The sequence below is a fragment of the Cervus elaphus genome, chromosome 33 (genome assembly GCF_910594005.1).
Source record: "Cervus elaphus chromosome 33, mCerEla1.1, whole genome shotgun sequence".
Taxonomy (NCBI): domain Eukaryota; kingdom Metazoa; phylum Chordata; class Mammalia; order Artiodactyla; family Cervidae; genus Cervus; species Cervus elaphus.
In genome coordinates, this window is record NC_057847.1 from 6,688,852 (window position 1) to 6,709,194 (window position 20,343).

The 20,343-nt window shown below is 57.4% G+C and overlaps 2 protein-coding genes across 7 annotated transcripts in view; one reads left to right on the plus strand and one right to left on the minus strand.

Annotated features, from left to right (window-relative positions):
- Positions 1-4,395, plus strand: part of LIMS2 (LIM zinc finger domain containing 2) — a 43,641-nt gene extending 39,246 nt beyond the window's left edge. For all 5 annotated transcript variants that reach the window (XM_043894006.1, XM_043894004.1, XM_043894003.1 and 2 more), the window contains exons 5-10: positions 622-771; positions 1,299-1,449; positions 2,288-2,380; positions 2,963-3,011; positions 3,173-3,248; positions 3,581-4,395. In XM_043894006.1, the coding sequence (XP_043749941.1) occupies positions 622-771; positions 1,299-1,449; positions 2,288-2,380; positions 2,963-3,011; positions 3,173-3,248; positions 3,581-3,728 (667 nt within the window). In that variant the 3' untranslated portion in view covers positions 3,729-4,395. The remainder of the gene's footprint in view (positions 1-621; positions 772-1,298; positions 1,450-2,287; positions 2,381-2,962; positions 3,012-3,172; positions 3,249-3,580) is intronic.
- Positions 4,396-4,956: 561 nt separating this feature from the next.
- MYO7B (myosin VIIB) overlaps positions 4,957-20,343 on the minus strand; it is a 111,741-nt gene continuing 96,354 nt past the window's right edge. For both annotated transcript variants that reach the window (XM_043893997.1, XM_043893996.1), the window contains 17 exons: positions 15,097-15,214; positions 14,884-15,010; positions 13,433-13,599; positions 12,292-12,473; positions 11,236-11,366; positions 10,842-10,999; positions 10,493-10,646; positions 9,908-10,063; positions 9,253-9,358; positions 8,180-8,293; positions 7,905-7,992; positions 7,265-7,371; positions 6,622-6,807; positions 6,299-6,415; positions 6,033-6,116; positions 5,738-5,857; positions 4,957-5,327 (listed from right to left, as the gene is read on the minus strand). In XM_043893997.1, coding sequence (XP_043749932.1) covers positions 5,226-5,327; positions 5,738-5,857; positions 6,033-6,116; positions 6,299-6,415; positions 6,622-6,807; positions 7,265-7,371; positions 7,905-7,992; positions 8,180-8,293; positions 9,253-9,358; positions 9,908-10,063; positions 10,493-10,646; positions 10,842-10,999; positions 11,236-11,366; positions 12,292-12,473; positions 13,433-13,599; positions 14,884-15,010; positions 15,097-15,214 — 2,217 coding nt within the window. In that variant the 3' untranslated portion in view covers positions 4,957-5,225. The remainder of the gene's footprint in view (positions 5,328-5,737; positions 5,858-6,032; positions 6,117-6,298; positions 6,416-6,621; positions 6,808-7,264; positions 7,372-7,904; positions 7,993-8,179; positions 8,294-9,252; positions 9,359-9,907; positions 10,064-10,492; positions 10,647-10,841; positions 11,000-11,235; positions 11,367-12,291; positions 12,474-13,432; positions 13,600-14,883; positions 15,011-15,096; positions 15,215-20,343) is intronic.

Sequence of the window (20,343 nt, forward strand, 5' to 3'; positions counted from 1 at the left end):
ACTGGGCTGAACCCCCAAGGCTTCCCGACATTTGTTCAGGCTGTAGGGGTGAGGGTGTTGTTGTTGTTCAGTCGCTCAGTCGTGTCCGACTCTTTGCGACCCCATGGACTGCAGCACGCCAGGCCTCCCTGCCCTTCACCAACTCCTGGAGCTTGCTCAAACTCATGTCCATCGAGTCGGTGATACCATCCAACCATCCCATTCTCTGTTGTCCTCTCCTCCTCCTGCCTTCAATCTTTCCCAGCATCAGGGTCTTTTCTAATGAGTCAGCTTTTCGCATCAGGTGGCCAAAGTATTGGAGCTTCAGCTTCAGCATCAGCATCAGCCCTTCCAATGTATTGATTTTCTTTAGGGTTGACTGGTTTGATCTCCTTGCAGTCCAAGGGACTCTGAAGAGTCTTCTCCAACACCACAGTTTGAAAGCATCAATTCTTTGGTGCTCAGCCTTCTTTATGGTCCAGCTCTCACATCCATACATGACCACTGGAAAAACCACAGCTCTGACTAGACGGACCTTTGTCTTCGGTGTTCGGGGATGTCTTCTCCAGGGAGGTGGCCCAGCTGCCTGGGGGCGCTGCGGAGGGTAGGCTGTGTTCCTCATACCCGCCTCACTCCCCACAGACACCTGTGCCGACCCTGCCACAACCGCGAGAAGGCCAAGGGCCTGGGCAAGTACATCTGTCAGCGCTGCCACCTGGTCATCGACGAGCAGCCCCTCATGTTCAAGAATGACGCCTACCACCCTGACCACTTCAGCTGCACCCACTGCGGGTAGGGGGAGAGCTGGGTGGAGGTGGGACAGCCCCCCAGGGCAGTGATGGGGCTGGAGAGGAGGACCAGGTGGGCAGAGGGGCAACGGGAGAGTGGGGTGCAGGGGCAGGTAGAATGGGGGCCCGAGGACATCCATGCAGGAGACTCCTCTCTTTGGGGCTCCGTTCAGGGAGGACTGGAGACTCAGAGGTGCCCGAGGGACGAGAGAGGAAGGAGAGGCTGCAGGGTCCCCCCGCCCCGCCGGGTCTGTCCCAGATGCCCAGTCTGATCTGGGGGCGGAGGGGCCGGGAACAGCTCTGTGCCAAACAGAGGCCTCCTTCTGCGAGGGCCGAGCCGGAATCCCATGCCCTGGGGCCTGTCTGGGGCACAGGAAGTCTCCAAAGAGAGCAGAGATGAAAGCAACGCCTGCCTGAGGGGCTCTGCAGGGACAGAACTGGGGTGGGGGGCTGTTCAGAAGCTGCTGCCTTGGGTCTGGAGGGGCGGGAGCTGGGCAGTGCCGTCACTGGGGGCTCTGCGCTGTCTTCCAGGAAGGAGCTGACCGCAGAGGCCCGGGAGCTGAAGGGCGAGCTCTACTGCCTGCCCTGCCACGACAAGATGGGGGTCCCCATCTGCGGGGCCTGCCGCCGGCCCATCGAGGGCCGGGTGGTCAATGCACTGGGCAAGCAGTGGCACGTGGAGGTGAGCGAGGCCGGTGTGGACAGCAGACTCGGGGGCCCAGCTCATGTTCACAGCCAAAGTCTGGCCCTGCTGCAACCCCTCCACACTCCCTCCCAGAACCGACCTTCCTCTTGGGGGCTGCCCTTCCTGGCCCCTGGCCGGGGGCGGCTCAGTCCATGGGACCCAGAGACCTGAGGGCACAGAGCAGGGCCAAGCAGGCACACCACCCCCAAGGCGTCCTTTCCTTCCTGGCCTTCTAGAGGATGCCAAAGTCCTGAGACACCCCCACCCTTCCTCCCTTTCCTGGGCTTCTAGAAGATTCCAAGGTCATGAGAACACCTGGGGGACATTGGTCTGGGGCGCCCTGTGGGATTGTGGCTGATGGAAGTGGGTCTCCGCTGGGGGCTCCGGCACTCACAGTCACTGCCTGGAAGAGAGGCATGCAAGCCTGTGGCCAGGCCAGCTCTGCGTCCCACAGGCTCTGCCTTGGGTGGCCCCTCCGTGAGGGTCCTGATGTGGCCCCTGACCCCCAGCCTCCCATGGGAAGGTGAGTCATCTCACCCAGAAGCCTCCCGAACGGGAAGACGTGTCCGGTGACTCTGGGCTTGTGGAGAGAGGAGTCCGCGGGAGTGCAGCCCTCTGTGCTGCAGGCGCCTCGCCGGCACCTGACCCCTTGGGCTGCAGGTGCCTAGCAGCGAGGAGTGAGGTCTGCTAAGCAGGGGCAACTCACGGAGGTGTCGGCCCCACGGCCCTCCTGTGGGTCCTGCGAGCCCCCGACCCCGTCAGCCTCTGGGCTGTCTCCTGGGGACGTGGCTGTTGCCTCAACTCTGCCATTGCCGCCCCTCGCCCCCCTCCCCAGCACTTTGTCTGCGCCAAGTGTGAGAAGCCGTTCCTGGGGCACCGGCACTATGAGAAGAAGGGTCTGGCCTACTGTGAGACCCACTACAACCAGGTGCGGGCTGAGGCAGGGCAGCGGGTGCCAGGCAGGGCGGGCTGGCCGGAGAGGGTATGGGACAGCCTCCTCCCCTGGGAGCCCCGTGGCGGGTGCTGAGTGGGGGCTGTGCCCCAGGCCTGTGAGCTGAGTGTCTCGGCACCTGGGCAGCCCCTGTGACCTCAGTGTCCCCGTTTGGGAAATGTGCCCCGTGGCCAGGCCTGTCGCAGGGACTGAGTGAGATGGCATGTGAAGTCCTGGGCTCTCGGGGTGACATGTGCCACAGCCCCCCTGCCTCCTACCAGGCCCAGCAAAACTGCGCAGAGAATGGGCTTCCGGCCCTGACCGCACTCCCCAGGACGCCAGGGCAGCAGAGGGGCCTTAGAGGGGGCAGCATCACCACCTCCATCTTGGGGGGCGGTGATTCTGACGAGCCCTCAGACCCCAGCCTGCCCTAGTCCAGGAGGCCTTGGAGGCCCTGGAGGCCCGAGAGGCCTGGGTAGATGTCAGGAACTGCCCTTTGGGGCGGGGTGGGGTGACCCCCCTGGCCAGGGCCGGAGGCATGAACGCCCGCACGTGTGTAACCCCCTGCTCTGTCCACAGCTCTTTGGGGATGTCTGCTACACTTGCAGCCACGTGATCGAGGGCGATGGTGAGGCCCCGTCCCTGTGCCCACTTCCTGCCCCAGCCTCTATCCCCTGCACGCTCTGGGCTTGTGGGCCCTGCAGCTGTGTGCCTGGCTGGCCCCCCCTGTGCACAGGGGGCCCTGTGGCTGACCTGTGGGGTCACTGAGCCTGCGTCTGCCCCTCACAGTGGTGTCAGCCCTCAACAAGGCCTGGTGCGTGCACTGCTTCTCCTGTTCCACCTGTAACAGCCGGCTCACCCTGAAGTAAGTGGTGCACCCACCCCTTACCACAGCGCCCCCTGCCCCCAGGCAGGAGAGGAGCCACAGTGGGTGGAGACCCACACAGTGTCCGCCTCCTCCCCTTCCAGCTCCTGGAGCCTGTTGGGGACTCCTGTTGGAGTTGGCTGTCTCTAGGCAGAAAGGGAGGCCTGGAGGCCTCCTACCTCGCATCTCCTACCTCCAGAGGTCTACCGTGACCTCTGGCCACAAAGTCACGCCCAGGGCAGGCGACAGGCTGCTGTGTGGGAAGGCGGTGTGCTCCAGGCTGGGGCCCAGAGGAGACCCCAGCCCTCCCGACCGCTGCCCGTCCTCCCCAGGAACAAGTTTGTGGAGTTCGACATGAAGCCCGTGTGTAAGCGGTGCTACGAGAAGTTCCCGCTGGAGCTGAAGAAACGGCTGAAGAAGCTGTCGGAGCTGGCTGCCCGCAGGGCGCAGCCCAAGTCCTCGGGCCTCCCCACTGCCTGAGAGGCCTGCCCCCGGGCCGCTTCCTGCGCGTTGCTCTTCTGCTGCCCGATGCTTCACTCCCCAGTTCAGCTCCCTGAACCTGCCGCATCTCGCTCCTGTCTCTCTGCTCAGCATCCCTCCTCCTCCCCTCCACCTTCGAGCATCCTCTTCTCCCTCCTTTCACGAGGCCGTGGGGCAGGGGCCTGGGTGTGGTGAGCCTATGACAGGTCCACATCCACAGTTTCGGCCCAAGGTCCTCCAGGGCCAGGAACAGATAGGGGCTGGTGTCACCTGACTCAGCCTGCCCTGACCTGTCCCATCCCTGCAGAGGCCTCATGGCAGCTTGGCCAGCCTCTGCCCCACATGGCACAGACGGAGCCCCCAGCCAGGCAGCCGCCCCGGGCCCTAGGCCACATGGGTGGGGGGGCCTCTGGTGAACCGTCCTTCTCTCCCCCACCACGTGCTCACTCAGCCAAGGAGGATCCCAGTACCCAGACCAGGCCGGCATGTCTTGCACTTCACCCTACACAGCAGCTGGAGGGGCCCGGCACACCCCACCTCTGGGGTGCGTGCTGATTCCCTGGGTGCAGTCTGGAGCCAGGAGGTGATGGGCTCCAGTGGGTGGCTCATTCCTGCCCTCCAAGAAGGACACTACACTCGCACAACGAATGAACGCTTCTTTACACCACCCCAGGGCCTGTGTGGTTTGTGGCATCAGGGTGGACATGCTGCTGCAGTGTGAGAAAGACAAAGACCAGACTGGACAGGCATCCCAGGGCCAGGCTGCAACACAGCCTGGAGAAAAGGTCAGCAGAGACCCTCAGTCCTTGAGGGCTGGCCCCGTGGGTGGAGTCGGGGGACAGGCCGGCTGGGGGTCCAGGGTAAGCCCAGGCCCCAAGGCCCTGCATGCTGATCCTCCCTCTGTGTGGGGAGAGGGGCCCATAGCTCTTCCAGCAGACCCCCCTGGCAGCCTCCCATGCCCAGTGTCCTGATGGGGAAGGAGGAAAGCTGTGCCAAGGGGCCCATAGGGAGTCCCTTCCCAGTCTGAGAAGCAGGAAGGGAAGGAGGTGGAAAGAAAGGTGAGACACGACGGAAGTCATCCTCTGAGGATGAAGCTGTCCTCCCTGTCCCTGGGGGGATCATAGTGCTTTTTGCTTTTAACAGAAGGAAATTTTCCTGGCCAGCACCTCCTGGATCTCTGGCCCATCTAACCCGCAACCCTCTTCTCTCACTGACACACACTCCCCAGTGCTCCATGAACTTTTATTGAACATTTCTAGGGGGTTCTCTCATCATCCACCCATCAGCTGTGAGGCCTACCACTCCCAGTGCCGCCCTGGGTGCCTGCCTTTGCCCCTTATAGTCAGCACCCAAGGGAGGGACCCACTGGGGTGCCAAAGGGTGGGAGGGGGCGTTCTGGGGAGAGGGCAGGCCTCGGGCCCAGAGGAGGGCCCTGGGTGAGCCTCACAGGGATCCCTGACCGTGGAGGGCGGCTGAGTGGGCCAGAGGACCCTGCTGCTACGGGTGGCTTGGGACTGAGCTGCGGGGCCCCCGCTGCCGGTTCACGGTGCTTATCAGCTGCTGCACGTACGAGGTCAGCAGATCATCCATCTTGTAGCCCTGCATTAGGGGAAGGTGGGGTACAGTTAGGCAGGGCGTGGACCAGGGCTTGGGGGCCCAGCTTCTGCCTCAGTGACACCCCAGGCAGACGTGGTGACGAGAGAAGCAGGACTGTGTCTGGGCCCTGAGTCCTCATCCCTCCTAGGACCACAGAGCTCCCTGCCAGGCCTTGATGCCCCTGAGTGACACGCCCCGCCCTCCCTGCACTGCACCTCCATCGAGTCCTCCACCAGCCCAGCCTGGCCTGTCCGTGCCAGGCGTGGGAGCTGGGCTCTCCCATGAGCAATTCACTCGGTGGCATCGGGGGTCAAGGTGTGGGAGGCCTAGTGTCCAGAGCCTCTGGGTGCTTTGCGTCTGGGCTGGGAAAGGGACCTGGGTCCCCCGGAAGGCCCCCTGGGCCTGGAGCTCACCAGAGAGGTCTCACACAGCAGGCGGCTGCCCCGGCCCAGGCCCCCCAGCACCATGTGGAAATAGGTACTGCCGCTGCTCCAGCTGGCGATCTTGGTGAAGGGGTAGGTGGTGAGCAGGTCCTGGGGCCACAGCAGGCAGGTGGGTCAGAGCCAGCCAAAGCCCAGGAGGCTTGAGGGGCCCCGGGTCTGAACTGCTGCCCGGGATCCTCCAGAGCCCAGGGCCGATGTATAGGAGGACGGGAGCCCAGCCTCCCTGCACGGGGGCCTCCCTGGCCCTGCCAGGGCCCTCTGCTACCTTGGTCTTGGGGTGGATGAGCAGGACCCCGTGCCGGTTGATGGCAATGAGGATGATGTCCGGGTGGGAGGGCTCCGAGGTTTGCTGGGGAGGGAGGGCGTCACAGAGATCACAGCCCCTCCTTGAGACACACGCATGCATACGTGCCCTCCCAGACCTGGCCGTGGCCCTGCCTGTGGCCTGTCTGCAGGAGAAGCTCAGGCTGCCGGGGCCAGAGCTGTGTGGGGCCTGATTGGCCAGGACAGTGGGTCTGGGGTGCAACCTACCTTCACCTCGAAGAAGGCAGACCCGAAGGTGGGCCACCGGCAGATCCACTTCAGGAAGGCCACCTTGGCCTCCTCCACCGTCTTGTCCTTGTGCTTGTTGCAGGCCAGGAGGATGTTCTAGGGAAAGCCAGGGCCAGTGGGGTCTCAGTGGAGACCACAGCCTGGCTGGGCCACCACATGAGGCCCTGAGGCTCCGGCCAGAACAACGGCTGCTGCCTGAGGCTGTGGGTGGCAGACCCAGTCCACCCTCCCGCAGCCACACGTGGGCAGGACCCCTACAGGGGCAGCAGCCAAGGGCCCCCTCTCCAGCCCCCAACAAGGACCTTCTTCCATTCCTCCGAGGACATTAGGCGTGTGAGGTTCTCAGGCACGAGTTCCCGCAGGATCTTGGGGATGCTGGCTAGCTGGGACTGGTCATCACCAAACCTGGCCTTGTAGATGAGGCCAGCCAAGTGGATGGCATCCTCCCTTGAACACTTGTGGAACCCACGCAGGTACTTGGGCAGCTCCTGGGTGAAGGAAAAGCTGGACTTTAGGCTCCTACCACCCCCAGCTTTGCACTCAGGTGGTAGCCCAGTAGAATCTAGGAAACAGAGCCTGCAGAGAAATAAGGTCCTCAGGGTTAGGTTTCCAGCAGAGGGAAGGTGACTGAGCGCGGGCAGGGCTCCCCAACACCTCGCTGCAGAGCTGGGCCTGCTCTACCCCTTCAGGGCAAGGCCTAGCACTTCACAGGCTCGGGACCCTCTGGGCGCTCCCCTCCCTGGCAGGCGTGTTGCAGGTGAGGGTACAGCTACTGTCTGCAGGTGCCACTGTCCCAAGGCACTGCTCTCCATTTGCTCCTGGCTCCAGAACCCTGACCAACCACGAGGCCCTGGGCGAGAGGTGGGTGGCCCTGGGCAAAGAGGCCATCCCCCACTCTGAGGGCAGGTGTGGCCCCAACACCCAGCAGGAGGGGCAGCCGGGTACCTGGTGGTAATGAAGGATGGTGTCTGCCTTCACATCTTTCCCAGGGGCCACGTTGAGCCACAGTTTCCGCATGAAATACACCTGATAGGGGATTGTCACAGGGGCCCCTGGGCAGGGGCAGCAGTGAGCACAGAGCCTGTCCCTGGCCAGGCAGGCTCTGAGGCCTTACACCCACTCTTACGCCCTGCTACGTGGCCCTCCCACATCGCTGCTGTGTCTGCTACCATGACCTCCCCTTTGGAAAGCCTCCATGCCTCTTTCTCCCTGGCCCCCAGCCCTTCCTCGGCCTTCAAGATGAATAGGCACTCCTGGATCTCCCTGTGGGGTCAGACTCCCTTCTGCCCCTGTGCACCCTTCATCACCCCAAAGTCCGGCCATGTGTTCCAGGCCTGCCCCATGCCCAGCCCCTGCCCGAGCTGGTAGAGTTCTCAGGGCAGGGCCTCACTGCCTGGCCCCAGGCCTGGCCATACCCATGAGCCAGGGGACCTGAGGAGAACGAATGAATGAATGGGCATGAGCGAGGGTCCAGGGGAGCTGTCTGACCCCGGCCCAGGAGGCAGACAAGTCCTGCTCTGCTCCACCTCAGATCCCAGCAACACCCTCCTTTGTGGCCCCAGCCTGGCTCCCAGAGCCTTCTCACCTTCCTTCTGGGGCTTGTTTTTCTTTACCCAGTCGGACACGTGCCACAAGGAGTCAAAGAAGAAGTCTCCCTCCTTCTGGCTGATGACCTGGGGTAGGTGGAGAGGAGGGGACAGGCAGGAAGGTGTGCAGGAGGCCAGGTGTCACACCGGGGCTCTGTGACCCCTCTCGCCTGTGTGCCTGTGTACCCCGGCGGGGGCTGGCCCAGTGCAGGTGGGAGACCCCCACCTGCTTTAACCGCCTTCCCTTCCGCCCCTTGGCCTGTGGGCCACACACCTTGTCTGCGATCTTGATGAAGAGGCTGCAGCCCTCCCAGGAGGCAAGCTGCAGCCGGGCGGCGATGCTGTCACAGGCGTCCCGCACCCGGGTGTTGGCACCCACCTCCAGCATCTGGGCAGAGGGGCAGCCTGTGACCACCTCAGGACTTGGCTCAGCTCTGGATAAGCCTCTGAACCCTGCTGGCTGAGGCTGGGCGTGCCCTGTCCTGAGAAGGGTGAGACTACCCCTCTAGAAACCTGGCCAGATGTGTGCACTGTTTTGTCACAGGGCTCACTGTCTCGAGGTACCCAAGAGGCCTGGCTTTTTCAACTTGCTCTGAGAGTCTGCAGCCAGACTGGGAACTTCCCATCATGGGCTCTGCCATCTCCAGGCCACAGTCCACTTGGGGAGGGCTGTGAGGTCACCATCCCCCACTTCCCCCCCCTCCACTGCTGCCATTTAGCCAAGGGTCTCCCGCTGGAGGCAGGGATGGCAACCCACTCCAGCACTCTTGCCTGGAGAATCCTTTGGACAGAGGAGCCTGGTAGGCTACAGTCCATGGGGTCGCAGAGTCAGACATGACTGAAGTGACTTAGCACACACACATGCACTGCCAACTCCCAGCTGTCTCTTCCGCTGTCCCCAACAGCCAACTGGGTTCCATCCATAAGCACCTCACGGGATCCCTGCTCACTGTGGCCCCGGGGCTGGGTGGAAGCCCCAAGGGGCCTCTAGGCCCTGGAATTCAGCCTTGTTGCCCAGCCTCCTGGCCTCCTCACTCCTGTGCCTGGAAGGCCCCCCATGCCTTTGGGACATCCCGACTCCCCACCATACTACAACCTCCCCAGGGCCAGCAGTCCCCTGCATGACCTGGAGCCCCTGAGGGTGCCCAGCGCTCAGTTCATGCTGGCGGGGGCCAGTGAGAACAGAGCTGTATTTTCACAGGAGAGGGGCTAGGAGAGCACAAAGGGGAGGCGGTCCATTCGCACTCACACAGCTGTGTCCGTAGGCGTCGCCCAGCTCTCCTAGAGTGGCCCCAGTGGGGAAGTAGCTTGCTCTGGCTGTGCTGGGGGTGGGGAGGGGAGGCTCACCTCGCTCGTGTTGTTGGGCAGGTAGACCTTGTGGCAGATGCGGGAGACGTTCTGCTCCGCGGCCTCCACCTCCACCTGGTGCGGCGGCTGCTTCCGGGGCCCTGTCCTGGAGCGAAGTGCACGCTGCCCGGGCCACCACCACCCACCCAGGCCTGGCCCTGCACCAGCCTTTGAGCTCAGCTACGTGCCATGCACGAGGAGCTGCCCTGAGGAGGTGCCGGGCACGTGGCCCATGGGAGGCGGCAGAGGCCAGCCTGGCCTCATCCCCCAGGAGCCCTGAGGTTCTGACAGCACATGTAGGGGGAGGACCAGGCTGGGCAGGGCACCAGCGGGCAGGGTGGGTCGCGTTCTCATTTTCATATAGCCAGGCACTGGGTATGGGCCTCTTCATGACCCAGGCGGCCACTCATGGCCAGGAACCCGCCAACCCCTCCAGTCTCCCTGCAGCCCTCCTGGGCCTCACTGTGTGTCTCCCTCCCTGGTGGCTGGGACCGGGCCCTGTCTCCCCAGATTGACACCACTTCAGAGAGGAAGCCGAGTCTGGCTCCTCTGGTGGGTGTGCCCACTGGAACACGATCCCGGGAGACTGGTGGGCCACACCCCCCGGCACTCCCAGAGAAATGTTCCGGGGGCACCTGGGAGTTGGCAGGCTCACCTCAGGACCCTCTGGATGCGGCGGCTGCAGTCGGGGGCCAGCACCTTCCTCCTCCGCGTGTCTATGAACTTCTGGGCGTGCGGCAGCAGCGCCTTGCCGGGTGGGAAGAGGCCGGTGCAGAGCCACAGCAGCTGCCAGCCCCGCTCCTCACTGTACCTGTGGATGGCAGCACAGGTCAGCCCAGGAGGGGCCCCTCCTGGAGGCCGAGCCCTCCAGCACTGCAGGGAGATGGGGCTCTTTGCAGGATTGTTCATGTGAGCAGAGACCTGCCTGAGGCCACGGGCGAGGAGGCCACTGCCCTGCTGTCAACACCATCAAAGCCTTCCCGCTCACAAGAAGGAGAGGGAGTGCTATCATGCCCCTTTTGTGGAGGAGAGCACTGAGGTTTAGAGAGGCCAGGTGACGAAGGACACAGGGTAGGAGCGGCACGGCCCAGGGCAAGAAGTCCCAACACCGCCCCCCCGCCCCAACCCCAGTGTTACAACGAAGGCTGCCTTTACGAGGTGGGGGCTGGGGACCCCCCGGCGGGGGGCCGAGGGGGCCTGTGCCTGCTGTGCCTTCCATCCCTCCCCGCTGCCCGCAGACCTCTTGGTGTTGTGCGTCAGCTGCTTCAGGATCTGGCAATAAACCTCGTCCTGCAGGGTGGCCTCCTGGAGGGCTGATGAGAAGATCTGGTCGGTGAGCTCCAGGGAGGTCCAGGCCTGCCGAGAGGGGTAGTCACCCATGTACCTGAGGATGGGTGCGGCTGTCAAGGAAGGAAGCGCCTGTCACCACTGACCCTGAGTCTGGCCTGGAGCTGATCCCCGCCACCCTGGGGCACCTCACTGACTCCGGAGCAGCCCCTGGCCCTGAGAGGGCTGGCCCTTGGGTGGGCCGGCCGTGGGGCCCCACAGGCTTGGCGTGGGGCTGGGGCAGGCCAGCTGGGAAAGGATATCGATGAAGATCTGACAGGCGGCATCCCGCAGCTCAGCATTGGCATGGACACGCCGGAGCAGCGGCTGCCTCAGGGGCTCGGCCGAGTGGGCCCACAGCTGCCCCCGGGTTCGAGCCAGGGGCAGCACGGCTCTGCTGATGGTCTCCTTCTCTGGGACCCTGTTGGGGATGGAGGTCAGGGTCAGGGTGTGTGCTGCTCCTGTGCCTACCCACCATGGGCCATGCACACAGTGCAGAGAGAGCCCAGGGCTCTGGGGTGGGCCCCCACGGGGATGCGCCCACAGCACTCCACTAAGAAACAGGTTGGTTATGTCAGGGTCAGAGGGTCCCCTCCCTGCCCAGGCAGCACAGAAGGGCTGGTTGGGGTGGGGCACGGGATGAAGCAGGGTGGGCACCTAAAAAATTCATAGGAGAATTCCTCCAGGGTGTGCAGGTTCTCCTCGGGATGCTCCTCGAGGGGAGCCTCTGCGGGCCTCCCCTCCTGGGCTGCCAGCTTCCGCTTCTCCGGTGACATGGCCAGCAAGCTCTGGGGGTGGAGTGGGGCATAGGTATGAGTGTCCAGAAGGCCCCACCCACGGGCCCCTCCTGGCCAGGTGTCCTCAGAGACTAGGGAGGGGCCAGGCCGCAGGGCTGGACAGGCTGGGACCTACCCCTCCTGTGTCACCTGCTGTGGAACCCAGGACCAGTGACTCAATGTTTCTGAACCTGTTTCCTTTTTCTTCAGGGGGTGCTCAGGCCCACCAGGCTCCCCTCTCCTGGGGCACTTCTCTTCAGGGCTATCTCTCACCCTGGCTCTGCTGGCCTGGCCCCCCCACCTCCTTCAGGCCTGGTCACGGAAGCGTCTGTCCCTCAGGGAAATCTTCCTGGACAGTGTAAGCCCCCATCCTAGAATTTGCTCCTGGAACAACCAGTGCTGCTTCTTGTGGCACTCTGTACCCCTGCCACCAAGTCATCATTTGTCCCAGTGCTCCTTGAGGGTGGAGATGCTACTGTGTTTGATACTGTATTGTGGTATACAGAGCACACAGTTGGCACTCAATACATGCATTTGGGAGGCCTGTCCTGTCTCCTTGGAGGGGCGGCACTGGTCTTGGGGGTTAGGGTGGAGTGGTTGTCAGGGGTAGGGAGACTTGAGCCCCCTTGGGTCAGGGTTTTTAAATGACATTGAGGCAAGACGGGTTTACCCCTAGGACGCTCCCTGGTGGGAGGGATGGAGGGACGCGCACTGATTGAGCACCTGCTGAGTGCCAGGTGACGCCCCAGCCACTCACTGCACAAGCACTTCCTGCCTCTCCCAGACGGGTGGCGGGGCTGGCAGGGCTGACATGATGCCCAGGCTTTCTGGGGAGTGGGGCCCGGGCGCCTGAGCTGGGACCCCAGGCCTGGCATCTCAGCCTCTTCCCCAGGTGCCCAGGGGTGCCCGGCTGAGGGCAGGTGAGCATGTGGGTTACCAGCAGCTGGGCTGAGGGCTTGGTGACTGTCGGGATGGCATATAGGCAGGAGGTAGGCACCAGCCCCGTCTTCTCGGTCCGGTCGTTCTGGGCCAGGGTCCAGTTCTCAGAGGCCAGCAGGCCCTGCTTCTTTGTCAGGATCAGCAAGTCCCCCTTCTTGAAGGGCAGGAGGGTGGAATCCTCTACGGTCACATGGACACACAAAGAGACAGAGAAGACAGTTTCCCCAGGGTTCAGTGGAGGCCAGAGGGCCTGCTAACATCCTGTGGGTGGTCCCCTCTGACAGGGGAGGAAACAGGGACACAGAGCAGGGGGCCCATGGCCACCCTGAGAGTGACTGGGGGTGGGATTCCCCGAGTTCAGGCACTCGGGGGGTCTGGACAGGCATAGCCGGGCAGGCAGAAGCTGGGGAGACCTGCTCAGAGGCCTGACCAGGAAGTGGCCAGGGAGCCGTGAGGCAGATGGACCAAGGGAACAGAGGACCGGCAGGCTGTTACCACGCCTGCCCAGGAGCTAAGTGACCTATCTGAGCCTGTTTCCTCAGCTATAAGATGGAGACGATCACCCCTCCCTCCTGGGGCGGTTGTGAGGATGGGATGGGCCATGGGGACAAAGCTTCTGCTGATGTTTCCAGTGCAGTTAAGACCCTGTGCACAGCCCTCCCCTGCTCCCCTACTTTCTGAAGCCTGATTTCCAGCTGTGCTGAGGGAAGCTGCGGCTGTCAACGAGACCACCAGGGCTCACACCGCCCCCATCCCCACCCACAAGCTATGTGGCCCTGGACAAGCTGCTTGCCTTCTCTGAGCCACCAGTCCTTGTCTGCAACACTGGATAAGAGGATGGCAGTGGGGATGATGTGTGCTGCATGGGCTGCTGACCTGGCTGGCTCTTCCCTTGCTTCCAGAAGAGGGACATCCCTCAGTGCCCTTCACTTTGGAGGGTTTGAGACCCCTCCTGAACGCCCTCATCTTGCCTTGCCCATGGATGACCCTGAGCACTTTGTGGTCTCTCTCCCTCTCTCTGCTCGAGTCCCTGCCCTCCGCCTGCTTTGTGACCACCAGCACCTGGCACAAACAAGCCGCCCTCCCACCGGCCACATAAGCGGCCCTTCACCGGGCCCCCTCCCCGCCTGGCTGGGCACCTGTGGCCTTCCTGTCCTGCAGGGCCATGGCGAACACGGACCTCTCCTTCAAGCCCTCCAGAAACATGGCCACCAGCTCGGCGACGGCCACGCTGCTGGGGGACCGGAACTCATATTCCTCTTCATGCAGCGTGGACAGCATCAGCCTCTGCCCACCCTGGGCCTCCCTGAGGGGGAAAGGGGGCAATGTGACCAGAGGCCTGTCCCACCCTCCCCCTGGATCAGCCCTCAACAGCCTCAGAGGGGTGACCTGCCCAAGTTACAGAGTTTGGAGTGCCAACCATTACACCATGAAGCCCTCTTACAGATGAGGAAACTCCAGTGTGTCTGGAGCCATACAGGGCCTGGGGCTGAGCATGGATCTGCCCTAGCCCCGGACTTTCTGTGTGCGTGGGCAGATGAGCCAAAGCTTAGGGTCCTGTTCTATGGGCTTCAAAGGCAGTGGTGGTGCCAAGCCTGTCTGTGGAGTCAGCTCTGGGCAGGCAAGGTGGTGGCTGGCATGCAGGGCCACCATGGGGCCACTGCAAAGAAAGTTGATGCTGAGATGGAGCACCAGCCTGGGTGAGTTTGGGTGAGCTACCCAGTCTCTGTGGGCTTCCCTGGTAGCTCAGCTGGTAAAGAATCCGCCAGCAATGCAGGAGACCCTGGTTTGATTCCTGGGTTTGGAAGATCCCCTGAAGGAGGGCATGGCCACCCACTCCAGTATTCTTGTCTGGGAAATCCCATGGACACAGGAGTCTGGTGGGCTACAGTCCATGGAGTCGCAAAGAGTCAGACACAACTGAGCAACTAAGCACCTACCCTCTGCATGCCTCTGCTTATTCATCTGCAGAGTGTGGGGGTAATGGGGGGACTTACTGGAATAGAAGAGAGCACCTAGCAAAGTCCGCCTCAGTAAGTGGTCCCTGCACACACTGGGAATGACCATAATGGTCATGCCACACTAGGGTGTGTTTGAACCAAGGAGGGGCTCTGGCAGGGCACAGGCAGGCCTTCCAAAAGGGCGTGAAGGCCTTCTCAGTAGATGAAAGCTGGAGGCGGGGTGTCTGGGGCACTTCTGGCATGCAAGGTGGTCCTCACTCTCTTCCATGCCCTGCACACACAGGCCTGTCCCTTGCTCCCTCTCACGGACTGCTGGCACCTCCATGTGAGCAGTACCCACCAGTGAGAAGAGAAGGAACCTATAAGTGAATGGAAGCCCTGAAGGCTGCAAGCTTATGTGCCTCTTTCCAGGGGAGCTGGGCTCTAGAGGAAGCTTGAGAGGGCAATCGGTGGTGTGCGGACCCATTGCTGGCCCCAGGACAGTGGATGGCGGGGCCTGAGCCAATGGCCATCATGCCACACATGTGATGCAGTGTGTGCCAGTCTCCCCCTCTCCCTGTCTCCCCTGGAGCCCCAAGGACTGAGATTGTGGGGAGACGGAGGTTTGGGGCTTTCCTTGGAGCACCCACCTGTTGGTGATCAGACTCATGACCTCGATGAAAGAGAGTTCCAGAAGCACCTTCTCCTTCTGGTCCAGGAAGTACAGCCCCTTCCAGTTAACAGCCAAGATCAGCTGAGTCTTGGGCAGTCGGGGGCCTGGCAGAAGGAAAGAGGAATGTGAAGTCGGGGCTGGTCCAGGGTGGGGGCCCACTGGCACCCTCTTACACATCAGACACCATTACCTGAGAGTGTGGTGACTTCAAAGAGCCGGGAGAAGAGCAGCGGCCACTTCAGGCAGGCAGTGTCCACCACCTGCTCCTGCACGGTCAGCGGCCTGGCCTGGTTCTGGGTGTAAGGTGCCTGCACGGAGGTTGTGATGATGAGTCACCTCCATCACTTATCCCTCAGCTAACTCCTCACCCGCTGCCCAGGGAGCTCATTTACTGGATCATTCTGTGAAGTCTCTGCCTAAAGCCAGGCCAGTGTCAGTGAGAGTCAGGTAAGGGACTCTGGTGGGCTGGGGAGGGCCCATCACTGGTGGTTCTGATCCCTTCTTTAGAATCAGAGCTCCCAGGGGCTGGAGGGCCAGGCTGCTGCTCGCTGCCTAAGCCTGGAAGACAATGAGGGGTGCGTGCAGGTGTCTGTGGGCTCTGACTGGCTCTCACCAACACTGGCCTCCTGAGGCTGCATGTTGCTCCGTGCTCAAGGCCTGCGCTGGTGTCTATGTCTGTGTGTTGTTTGTGCTGCACTCTGCCTCTCTTCTACGCATTTGGGAGGTGTCTCTCAGGGACCTTCACCTCAATCCTCATCCCCAGTCCTGTCTCACCTCCCTCCCTCCCTCACCCTTGGCTCTCTCTGACCTTCACCCTTTTCTCTTCCCATCTCCACAGATCTGTTAATATCCAACTGTAATATCACTGGCTGTAACATCCAATTGAGCTTTCCTGTTATGGTTTGTAGGATAAAATGTTATTTCTCTTGTTCCTTCTTTAAAAGGTGATTAGGTAACATTCATATACTGGATCAGGGGATGTAAACAGACACATCCTGAGATTTGGCCCTTTGCAACACATATCAAGGATTTTAGAACATTCATGCATGCTCATTCACTTTAGTCATGTCTGACTCTTTGCGACCCTATGGACTGTAGCCTGCCAGGCTCCTCTGTCCATGGAATTCTCCCGGCAAGAATATTGGAGTGGGTTGCCATGCCCTTCTCCAGGGAATCTTCCCAACCTAGGGATTGAATTCATGTCTCTTATGTCTCCTGCATTGGCAGGTGGGTTCTTTACCACTGGCACCACCTGGGAAACCCAACATTTGTACACTCTGAAATCCCTTTTCAAGAAATTGATCCTGATAAAATAACCATCAAGCATATAAAAGTTGTATCTACAAAGAGATTCACTTCATTGTTTTAACAGTGAAAATGGAACATGACCTTAAAATTCACCAGTGAATGAATTGTAGCTCATGAATACAGTATTATTCAGCCCTTAAAAACAGATTGGCTTTTTTTTCGGGAGAGACTCTCGTCCTACGCCCTTGTATTTAGCATTTCGTTTAGGATTCCAAATACAGCTGGATTTGAGGAGAGAAGAGGAGCCTCACCAATTTCTCAGTTAGCAAAGCTTTGGAGTCTTTCTTTAACAGGGAGATTAGTAAAATAAAACTTAATTCTCCAGCCAAGAATACTGGAGTGGAACCCATTCCTTTCTCCATGGGGATCTTCCTGACCCAGGGATTGAACCTAGATGCTACTGCATTGCAGGTAGATTCTTTACCTTCTGAAACACCAAGTAAAGTGAGTAATACATTAATTGAAGATAAGCCTAGGAGATTTGGAAGTGTATAGGTATAATATTTAACCCCTGGAACTGTACCTTAAAACCCAGCAGAGTTAGTGTTCTGTTGCCCAGGCATTTACTGAAATTTACAAGAAATGCCAGAGACCATGTGGGCAGGTCTTAGAGAGTATAGTGACCTGGAAGGCTCAAGAGACCTTTTCAGGTTTCCTATCGGGTGAAAACTTGATGTAATGACACTAAGATATTGACCTCTATCTATCAGTCTTAAAAGTGGAAAGTAGGTGCCCATGAGAATCTGCTGTCTTAAAGAAATCCATCAATTTCTAATGTAATTGTGAACTTTAATAAAGATGACTGTATATGTAAAAAAAAAAAAAAAAACAGATTGGTATTTAATGACACAGAAATAAGGGCCCAAACTATTAAGCGAAGTGAAGAAGCAGGTTGAAAACTGTCTAATGATGATCCCATTTTTATTTTTTAAAAAAGTGTGTTTCCTAACAATGAGCAAACAGAAAGAGAAATTAAGGAAACAATCCCATTCACCATTGCAATGAAAATAATAAAATACTTAGGAATAAATCTACCTAAAGAAACAAAAGACCTATATATAGAAAACTATGAAACATTGATGAAAGAAATCGAAGATGACACAAATAGATGGAGAAATATACCAGGTTCATGGATTGGGAGAAGCAATATCGTGAAAATGAGTATACTACCCAAAGCAATCTACAGATTCAATGCAATCCCTATCAAGCTACCAACAGTATTTTTCACAGAACTAGAATAAATAATTTCATAATTTGTATGGAAATACAAAAAAACCTCAAATAGCTAAAGCAATCTTGAGAAAGAAGGATGGAACTAGAATAATCAACCTGCCTGACTTCAGACTATACTACAAAGCTACAGTCATCAACACAGTATGGTACTGGCACAAAGACAGAAATATAGATCAACAGAACAAATAGAAAGCCCAGAGATGAATCCACGCACCTATGGACACCTTATCTTTGACAAAGGAGGCAAGAATATACAATGGAGAAAAGACAATCTCTTTAACAAGTGATGCTGGGAAAACTGGTCAACCACCTGTAAAAGAATGAAACTAGGACACTTCTGATACCATACACAAAAATAAACTCAAAATGGATGAAAGATCTCAATTTAAGACCAGAAACTATAAAACTTCTAGAGAAAAACATAGGCAAAACACTCTCTGACATAAGTCACAGCAAGATCCTCTATGACCCACCTCCCAGAGTAATGGAAATAAAAGCAAAAATAAACAAATGGGACCTAATTAAACTCAAAAGCTTTTGCACAATGAAAGAAACTATAAGTGAGGTGAAAAGACAGCCTTCAGAATGGGAGAAAATAATAGCAAATGAAGCAAATGACAAAGAATTAATCTCAAAAGCATACAAGAAGCTCATGCAGCTCAACATCAGAAAAATAAACGACCCAATCAAAAAATGGGCCAAAGAACTAAACAGACATTTCTCCAAAGAAGACATACAAGTGGCTAACAAACACATGAAAAGATGCTCAACATCACTCATTATCAGAGAAATGCCAATCAAAACCACAGTGAGGTACCATTTCATGCCAGTCAGAATGGCTGCTATCAAAAAGTCTACAAACAATAAATGCTGGGGAGGGTGTGGAGAAAAGGGAACCTTCTTACACTGTTGGTGGGAATGCAAACTAGTACAGCCACTATGGAGAACAGTGTGGAGATTCCTTAAAAACTGGAAATAGAACTGCCATCAGTTCAGTTCAGTCACTCAGTCGTGTCCAACTCTTTGTGACCACATGAACTGCAGCACGCCAGGCCTCCCTGTCCATCACCAACTCCTGGAGTTTACTCAAACTCATGCCCATAGAGTCGGTGATGCCATCCAGCCATCTCATCCTCTGTCGTCCCCTTCTCCTCCTGCCCCCATCTCTCCCAGCATCAAGGTCTTTTCCAATGAGTCAACTCTTCACATGAGGTGGCCAAAGTATTGGAGTTTCAGCTTCAGCGTCAGTCCTTCCAATGAACACCCAGGACTGATCTCCTTTAGGATGGACTGGTTGGATCTCCTTGCAGTCCAAGGGACTCTCAAGAGTCTTCTCCAACACCATAGTTCAAAAGCATCAATTTTTCAGTGCTCAGCTTTCTTCACAGTCCAACTCTCACATCCATACATGACCACTGGAAAATCCATAGCCTTGACCAGATGGGCCTTTGTTGGCAAAGTAATGTCTCTGCTTTTTAATATACTATCTAGGTTGGTCATAACTTTGCTTCCAAGGAGTAAGCGTCTTTTAATTTCATGGCTGCAATCACCATCTGCAGTGATTTTGGAGCCCCAAAAAATAAAGTCTGACACTGTTTCCACTGTCTCCCCATCTATTTCCCATGAGGTGATGGGACCAGCTGCCATGATCTTAGTTTTCTGAATGTTAAGCTTTAAGCCAACTTTTTCACTCTCCTCTTCACTTTCATCAAGAGGCTTTTTAGTTCTTCTTCCCTTTCTGCCATAAGGGTGGTGTCATCTGCATATCTGAGGTTATGGATATTTCTCCCGGCAATCTTGATTCCAGCTTGTGCTTCTTCCAGCGTTTCTCATGATGTACTCTGCATATAAGTTAAATAAGCAGGGTGACAATATACAGCCTTGATCTACTCCTTTTCCTATTTGGAAACAGTCTGTTGTTCCATGTACAGTTCTAACCGTTGCTTCCTGACCTGCATACAGATTTCTTAAGAGGCAGGTCAGGTGGTCTGGTATTCCCATCTCTTTCAGAATTTTCCACAGTTTATTGTAATCCACACTATCGAAGGCTTTGGCATTGTCAATAAAGCAGAAATAGATGTTTTTCTGGAACTCTCTTGCTTTTTAAATGATCCAGCAGATGTTGGCAATTTGATCTCTGGTTCCTCTGCCTTTTCTAAAACCAGCTTGAACATCTGAAAGTTCTCAGTTCACATATTGCTGAAGCCTGGCTAGGAGAATTTTGAGCATTACTTTACTAGTGTGAAGATGAGTGCAATTGTGCGGTAGTTTGAGCATTCTTTGGGATTGCCTTTCTTAGGGATTGGAATGAAAACTGACCTTTTCTAGTCCTCTGGCCACTGCTGAGTTTTCCAAATTTGCTGGCATATTGAGTGCAGCACTTTCACAGCATCATCTTTCAGGATTTGAAATAGCTCAACTGGAATTCCATCACACCCACTAGCTTTGTTCATAGTGATGCTTTCTGAGGCCCACTTGACTTCACATTCCAGGGTGTCTGGCTTTAGGTGAGTGATCACACCATTGTGATTATCTGGGTCATGAAGATCTTTTTTGTATAGTTCTTCTGTGTATTCTTGCCACCTCTTCTTAATATCTTCTGCTTCTGTTAGGTCCATACCATTTCTGTCCTTTATCGAACCCATTTTTGCCTGAAATGTTCCCTTGATATCTCCAATTTTCTTGAAGAGATCTCTAGACTTTCCCATTCTGTTGTTTTCCTCTATTTCTTTGCATTGATCACTGAGGAAGGCTTTCTTATTTCTCCTGGCTATTTGTTGGAACTCTGCATTCAAATGGGAATATCTATCCTTCTCTCCTTTGCTTTTCACTTCTCCTCTTTTCACAGCTATTTGTAAGGCCGCCTCAGACAACCATTTTGCCTTTTTGCATTTCT